Consider the following 9,079-nt stretch of genomic DNA (forward strand, 5'->3'; position numbering starts at 1 on the left):
AGCCCTGTGTGGCTAATAAAAGAAATGTATCTATCTATCTATCTATCTATCTATCTATCTATTTAACTATTTTTTTTTCCTTCCTTCCCCCTCCCAAAAAGAAAAGCTCTACATTGTATTTGTCCCATCTTCGTTGAGCCCTGTGTGGCTAATAAAAGAAATGTATCTACCTACCTATCTATCTATCTATCTATATCTATCTATCTATCTATCTATCCACCTATTGATATTATCAATCTGCTTGATAAGAATCTTCCCTCTCTCTCTCTTTCTTTCTCTTTGGACTAACACCCCACTCTACCTCCCTCTCATACACCTTTTATTCTCTGTCACTCTCTTTATTTCTCTAACACTCACCTTCCCTTTCATTCTCTCTCTCTCTATATATCAACACCTCTCCCTCTCACACTCTTCCCTCCCTCACTCTCTACTTTTCTCACATATTTTTCGTCACCCCTCTCACCTACATTATTTCTTTCCCTCTCTCACTCTCTCTCGCTTTCGTTTTCCTTCCGACCCCTTCACTCCCGCGCATTCCTTTCTCTCTTCTTTCCACCCTATCTCGCTTGATACTATATTATTCTCCTCCTACCTCAGCCCCCGTAAAGCAATACCTCTCACATTTTATAAAACAATTTCCCCGCTCTCTCTCTCTCTCTCTCTATTTATCTATCTCTCTTTCTATTTATTTATCTTATCTATTTCATGTCAATCTTATCTACCTTTTCTTCACTTTTCCGTATCACCCTCTGTCATTTTCACTTCCCTTTACCTCAGTCCCGCTCTCCCCATCTCCTTTCTTTCCCTCGACTCCGCTTACTCTCTTAGTCTATCACTCACACTCAAACATTCACTCTATCACCACCTCCTCCTCCTCCTCCATGCCTTACTCAATCACCCATTTCCAAATTTCTTTCGCGAGACGTTTTTCCCGCAATTCTTGGCAGAGTCGCTTGCTTGATTTTTCCTTTATCCTATTTTACTATAAACATTGTTATCAAGACTAGCATTGCTGCTCGTTCCGGTGTAGCAGCAACAAATATTTCTCCTTCTCTCTCTTACATAAATATCTGCTTATTTATCTATCGATACATACGCACGCACATCCACTCCAATAGCGTAAACATAAACACACATATGTATATTTATAAATATTGATATACATATATACATATATGTATATTTATAAATATTGATATACATATATACATATATATATATATCCCTATATATAATTTGTATCTGAAGAATTTTGATTAAATGTCGAACCGAGTCACACCAGAACTGGAGAATCGGACCACCAAGAATATGGACGGCAATTGCCAAACAAGTGATTCCACTGCGCCAGATGACAGAACGGCGATGGAAAGAATTCGGCCACAGCACACAACAATTAATTGCGGAGGTAAATACAATGGAGCGTTATGCCAAAATTTGACGTACATATATAGTCCAAGAGACATTTGTGCTCATCATGTTTTGTAATATATCTATCTACCTATATATGTGTGTTTGCATATTGTTTTCCTTAAACATGCATTTCACGACCCTCCCCAGTATTTTTGTACCTGTTCCAGTTTTATCTACCTGTCTATGTATATATCTATCTATATGCCTGTTTATCTATCTATGTACCTGTTTATGTACCTATGTCTGTCTATCAGTCTATTTATACATCTACCTATCTCTCTGTCTGTCTATCTATCCATCCATCTATCTGTCTATGTATCTATCTTTCTATCTATGAATGTATCTATCTTTCTATCAATCAATGTATGTATCTATCTATCTTTTTATCTATCCATGTATGTATATTCCTATCTTTCTATCTATTCAGGTATGTATCTATCTTTCCATCTGTCCATCTATCTATATATCTATCATATTTACGTACACAAACACAAACTTTAAAATGTGTATGGATATATTTTATCAGATATAACATTTTAACTGAAGCTTTCCTGTTGCTAGTTACAAATAAATAACCTCGCACAGACGTAATTGTTTGCTATACATACATGTGGGCATTCACATGTGCTCCAGCATGGTCTTAGCTGGTGCCACTAGCTCGACCTAAAGAACACGAACGCACAGACATATACATACATGCATATACGAACATAAATTGAAGGCATGTATATATTTCTACCGCTGCGTATAATTGAGTGGCCCTTAAACATGAGTATGTATGTATATATGTGTGTATATGTGAGAGAGAAAAAGGGCATATACTGTCATACTTTAACTCGTGCCATGCTGGAGCACCACTGTGTGTAGAAATATTTATATGTGACATTTTCTGTTTGAGCTATATATGTATGTACATACGTGTGTGTGTGTGTGTGTATACATATACACACACAAACACCACCCTCTAGGCCCACCAAGTAAAAAATATATATATATTTATTCAAATTCATGTGTATATGGTCACACTACGTTGTATGTAACAAAATACACACACACATATATATACTAACATGCACACTGTATGTGTGCGTTCGAGCGTGTTGTTGTATATATACACGCACTCCTTGTGTTGTCTTCATATTTTAATTGATAGTTATTCCCCCACCCCCCTTTTCCCCTGTATCATGCAACGCTGTTCCTCCGATCTGCTAGAAGTAGCAGCCAATTCTACCTTAAATCAGTCACACACACACGCACCTGCCGTCTTTTAATCGGAAAACACACACACACACACACGTTGGATAATGTGGTACTTATATGCCTATGACCGGAGAAAAAAAAAGAGAGAGGTGGTCTAGGCTGGAACGCTTTTGAGAATAGGTGTGCTAAGTCAGGGTTGACCAGGGGTCTGAACAACTAAAAGGTACTCATTACTTCGAGTAATTTCGAACCTCTACAACGATATAAAATATTTACTACACATACAATACGTAGTCGTTCGACCTGCTGAAAATAGCAGCCAAATATCCTTCAAATCATACCGTTCTGTCTTGAAAGAAAAAAAACATGTTCGTTACTTTTGATACTGTAGTCTTGAATACAAGACGAGATGCTCATAGCTAGAACAACTTTAAGCAAAGGTCAACCAGATTGTTACTGACCTGTGTCTAAATGATAATAATAATGATGATGATAATAATAATTACTGTGTGGTGGTCACGATTGTAGTGACTGTCTTCGTTTTGTGTGTTTCGCGGTTTCTGAATGAATAGTGATTTGTGAAAAGCGATTTCGCGGGTGTCGCTCGCGCGCGTGTGTTTTGCGTGAGAGATTACGAACAGAAAGAGAAGGATTGATAGCTGTTATAATAAATGCATTGATCAACAGATTGCTAGATGGAGAGATGGATGTATGAATGACAGGATGTATTGACAGGGTGAAAGGTGAGAAGGTAGATGGATGGATAGATAGATAGATAGATACGTAATACACATATATGTGAATGTCAGACAGATAGATATGTGATGACAGATACATAAGTATGTGACAGGCATAGACAGACAGATAGATAGATCTGTTGATAAGTGGAAGGATAGTTGGGGGGGGGGGGAAGAAACAAATTGATAGTCAATGCAGAAATTAAACAGAAAGCTTGACGAGGGATATATATTTAATGTGAATGACACAAGAAGTCAATGTGAGATTTGAACCAGCAATCTCGCTGTTACTGCTGTAGTTGCTGATAATGTCTGTTTGTGTGTGTAATGATAGCGTTATCTGTGTTGATAATGTCTTACCGTGGATTATGGAATGACGGTTATTTTCGTCGGTGAATGTAATGATAATGATAATAACAAAACCGAGTGGAATAATGACAGTCATCATTCCACGAGGCGGTGGGTGGGTGTTTGGTTGGGGAGACTTCCACCATTCCTTTGTCTCGACAACACGGCAGATCTTTATTAGTGTTACGTCTCTGTGTGTGTATGTGCATATATATATATATATATATATATATATATATATATATATATATATATATATTCAAAGAACAAGTAATTAAAAAAAAAACAGGAAAAAAACGAACGTGAGGACGTGTCCATGCAATATATTCTATCTATCTATCCACACACACACACACACACACACACACATATATGATTTATATTTTAATGTGAGGTTACAAAAACCAAATAACATTAAACTAGAGGATTACTCAACACACATGCAAACACCTGTGTGTGTGTATGGTGTGTATTCGATCGTTCTTTCTTTAGCTCCGATACAATGAATCTATGATCAGTGATGTTCTTCCGATCATAAACATCCTTTCTTATATCTTGTTTAAGACGGTAGTGTGTGCTTTGAGGGAGATGTGACTGCCATTTCTGGCCGACCGTCTGATTGTCTGTAAAGGCTACCTCGTTATTTGGTGTGTTGGTTTGTTGGTACGTGTGTGTGTGTGTGTTTTCTGTTGTTTGTCTGCTAATATTATCGAAGTATAGTATCGCTATTTCCATTCTTGTCTCAATACATTTTGGCGTCACGTTTCTACGTTTTGTGTTGTTACTGGTGTTGTTAGGTGTAATCGCATCTTTGTTGTTTAATCAATCACGTTTCCACGTTGTTATGTGCAATTATATTTCTTTGTTATTGTTGCTGTGAAATCACGTATTTGTGTTGCTGTTGTTTATTATTATTATTATTATATTATGTAAGGCGCAGGTGGCGAAGCTAGCAGAATCCTTAGTGACAAAATGCTTAGCGGTATTTCTTCCGATTCGTTATGGTCTGAATTCAAATACTACCCTTTTCGGTGGAATACGTACCAATTCAGTACTGGGTTCGATGTAAGCAACTCGCCCACTTCCCCAAAATTTCAGGCCTTGTACCTATAGCAGAAAAGATTATTAAATGTAATCAAGTTGTTTGTTGTTGCTATAATGCAATCACGTCTCTATGTTGTTGTTATATGCAACCAAGTCTCTTGCTACTGTTGTCATGTGCAGGGCAGTCGAAGCAATATTCATAGATCCCTGGGCAAATCGAGGCACTGGAGCCTATAGTATTTATATGACAGCATACATAAATCAGAATTGGGTCCCTAGACCCGTGAGGCCCCCGGGCAAATCAATGCATTGGACCCTATGATATTTACTTATTGGCAGCAAACCAAATCCAAGTTCAAAATCGGCTCCCACCCGGCACAAATCGACGCACTGGGCCTTATAGTATAGACTTATTATTGACAACATATCACGGCACATAAATCAGAGTTGGACTCCTAGAATCATGAGGGCCCCCTGGGGACTAGTTATGTGTTATCACATCTCTACGTTGATGTTATTGTTATATGTAATCACGTCACTTTGTTATTGTTGGTGTTGTAAAGTCACGTGTCTTTCCGTTCTGAGCTGGAATTCTGTCAGAATCGATTCCATATATTCAACACTACATAGAATAATCTTAGAGATAGGAATGGTTTAAAAAATGTGTTTTCTTTTACCAGATATTCCTCTTACATGGCATTTGATTCTCCTCTAATTAGGTATTTTTTTGTCTGTTTTTTTAACTGTGGCATTTCAATACTTTTGATCAACGAACCGTGAAGAATGATTTCCCAATCTTATGGAGCTCGTAGAAGCTCCTTTTTCTTAATGTTTACATAAGATATCTTATTGATCACTTTGCACTTTAGTTTCAGGAAGCTCACCTTCTTCAATTATTGGCGATGACGTGTCAGCGTTGCCGTTATTCCGTTTATGTCAGTGGAACTATGTCAACGTTACTCAATGTTGTTTCTTTTTTTTTGTTTTACTTTGTCGAACACTTGAGATGAAATGATAATAATAATCCTTTTTTCTATAGGCCCAAGATCTAAAATTTGGTGGGATGGGGTCTAGTCGATTACATCGGCCCCATTGCTTAACTGGTGCTTATTTTATCGACCGCGAAAGGATAAAAGGCAAATTCGACCTCGGCGGAATTTGAACTCGGAACGTAAAAACGGACGAAATGCCTCTAAGCATTTTGCTCGGCATGAGAGGCCAGATCTGGCCAGTTTGGACATAAAACATGTAGAATATTTTGGCCAGATAATACTTATTTATTTACGTTGTTTAGAATTCATCATGCATTATCTTCTAGCTTTGAGATTTTGATGAGGTGACTATTTTTAGAATGACATTGTAGGGTGGGGGTGAGAAGCCAGATCTGACTGGTTTGAACATAAAACATAGAATGTTTGGATCAGGTATGGCTGGTCGGAATACTAAAGGGTTAAGTGTACAATTCAGAAAGTCTTGTAGGATGCAGTTTGTCTATTACTGGTCTATTGTGTTTGGAGGGGAGTTGGGTATGGTCTATTGCAGTTGTAGGGGAGGTGGATAATGGCTTATTGCTTGTAAAGGAGGATATGTTCTATTGTGTGCAGAGGAGAGAGGTATGGTGTGTTGCATCTGCATAGGAGGGAGGTAGAATCTATTGTGTTCCCTCCTGTATAACTGGTATTTATTTAATTGATCTCCTCCAGTTGGAAATGATAGGGGACAAATCAGTAAACTGTGAAAAGATTTCAACTCGGTGATAAGGAACCAAGATGTCTCACTTTGTTTGCCTCTCGACCATTTGTGAAATATTAATGTGACGGTCGCCATAGTAACAACAACAACCACAATCCACTCACACATAAAACATGTCAATGCAGGTCACTTTGGAGGAGTGTATGTGTGCGTATATATATAATACATACATACATACATACACGCTCACTCTCTCTCTATATATATGTACATACACCCATGCCATATATATATATATATATATGTATATATATATATATATATATACACATATATATGTGTGTGTGGGTTGCTGTGTTAGTGGTGAGTTGTTTTAACTGAATTATTTATTAAGATAATGGTTTTCAATACCAATAGGTGAGAATTTAGTTAAAATTTTCCTGGCCTATTACACAAGCAACTGCTATTTTAATATTCCTTATCTCAGTGATGTACTTCAGTACTTGTGTGTGTGTGTGTCGGTCTGTCAGTCTGTCCATATTCTTTTATTCTTTTATTTGTTTTAGTCATTTGACTGCAGCCATGCTGGAGCACCGCCTTTTAGTTGAACAAACCGACCCCCCCCCCCAGGACTTATTCTTTGTAAACCTGGTACTTATTCTATCAGTTGTCAACCGATGGTTGGGGGATACAAAAACAGACACAAGGACACACACACACACACAACAGGCTTCTTTCAGTTTCCATCTACCAAATCCACTCACAAGGCTTTGGTCGGCCCGAGGTTGTGGTAGAAGACACTTGCCCAGAGCCATGTGGTTGGTAAACAAGCTTCTTACCACACAGCTACGCCTGCACCTATGTGTCCAAGGTTTTTTCATTGCGCTTATTCTTTGTGTCCATGAAACCTTACGTAACACGAGGAACTGAGTCAATCTGTTACTGAATACAACTTGGTATTGAGTACCACGTAGCAAGTTCTAGAAACCATGTACAGAGTTTGCCTCTTTGACTCAGTAAATTTTATTTGGTGCCAAAAATCGATATTGCACTTTAAATGTCAAAATTGTACTTGAAAATTGAAAACAACCGGGAGCTGTAGACACCAGTATTGTATATATTGGGAGTTGCCATAGATGTTGACATTATAAAATGAGAAAGCAGATAAAATATTCAAACTCCGGTTGTATTTCTTAAAAATATCACGAGAGAACCGGGGAAATTAAAGGGTGTCAGGAGACTCAATTATAATATCATTTAAAAAAGTCAAATGTTTTAGTTTATGAAAAGACAAAAAAATTTACTTTTTTTTTTCTTTATTCCGGTGGGATTTCACTGTATCTCACTCTGTAATTTTTAAAAAAATAGAATTTTTAAGAAAAAAAAAGTAATAGAATTTTCTATTAGAATTGTCAATAATGAAAATAAATCTATACTTCAGTGGCGATTATCCAAATCACATTTTCAGTTTGTTTTATTTGTTTATTCATTTATTGAGAAAAGTGCGAGTTGTGTTGGATTTTCCCCTCTGAGATATAACCTTTCTTTCTACACCAATACGTTAGAAACATGACTATTTGTTGACGTCAATTGTTTATATAGCTGATCGTGTCAGTAGTTTAATATTTTCCGTGGCAAGGTGTGTTGGTCTATAATAGGAGTTTGCAAAGCGGTCTCTATTGACCCTTGGAGGGTTTGGTGTCTATGCGACAATCTGAGAGATCAATAAACACCAGAAACGATTTTGATCTCTAAGGGCTTTGAATTATGAGCAAACTGAATTTTGAAGAGCGCGGTAATTTAAAGCTGAAACTCACTAATTTCCAGTCAAATAGTGATGCAATAATTAGAATTCACCAAACATGTGTCACATTAAATGTTTTGATTATATCAATAGATTTTGACTGGATTTATATTATTTTCGTAAAGTATTTTCATTAAACTTTTAAAAATATTTCTTGTTAATTAAAAAGCAGAAGTGGTTGGTGTTTGGAAGGGCATCCAGTTGTAGAAACCATGCCAGATCAGACTGGAACCTGGCACAGCCCTCCAGCTGGCCAGCCCTGGTCAAACTATCAAATCCATGTCAGCATGGACAACAGATGTTAAATGATAATGATGACACACAAAAAAACAAAGGAATTAGTGTTTTTCCTTTTAATTCTTAATTTTATTTTAGAAATTTACACATACATACGTGTGCACAAAGACTACACGCATACCACGCACACATACACAAAGCCTACGCACACATACACAAAGCCTACGCACACATACACAAAGCCTACGCACATGCACACCATGCTCACACACACACACACACACACATTCACCTCACATGCTCACACACCACTCTCACGCACTCCACATGCTTACCACACACCCATGTGCACACTCACCACATGTGCACACTCACCACATGTGCACACTCACCACATGTGCACACTCACCACATGTGCACACACACACTTACACCCAACAGACACTCGCATCAATCAGGTCCCTGCTGTAGGGTGTAACCTAATATGCAGTTTCTCTACTCCAAATACCTACACACTTTTTTTATATTGCTGCTACCACCACAACTACTACTACTCCTGCCACCATATTCACCACCACTACATACTATGACCGCTGGCACCACCACC

The 9,079-nt window shown here is 37.6% G+C and overlaps 1 protein-coding gene across 1 annotated transcript in view; it reads left to right on the forward strand.

The window, feature by feature from the left end:
* The first annotated feature begins 1,124 nt into the window (after nt 1-1,124).
* LOC106867647 (band 7 protein AGAP004871) overlaps nt 1,125-9,079 on the forward strand; it is a 53,970-nt gene continuing 46,015 nt past the window's right edge. The window contains exon 1 of the mRNA XM_014912578.3: nt 1,125-1,405. Coding sequence (XP_014768064.2) covers nt 1,261-1,405 — 145 coding nt within the window. The 5' untranslated portion in view covers nt 1,125-1,260. The remainder of the gene's footprint in view (nt 1,406-9,079) is intronic.

The sequence above is a fragment of the Octopus bimaculoides genome, chromosome 22 (genome assembly GCF_046866305.1).
Source record: "Octopus bimaculoides isolate indiv1 chromosome 22, ASM4686630v1, whole genome shotgun sequence".
Classification (NCBI taxonomy): Eukaryota; Metazoa; Mollusca; class Cephalopoda; order Octopoda; family Octopodidae; genus Octopus; species Octopus bimaculoides.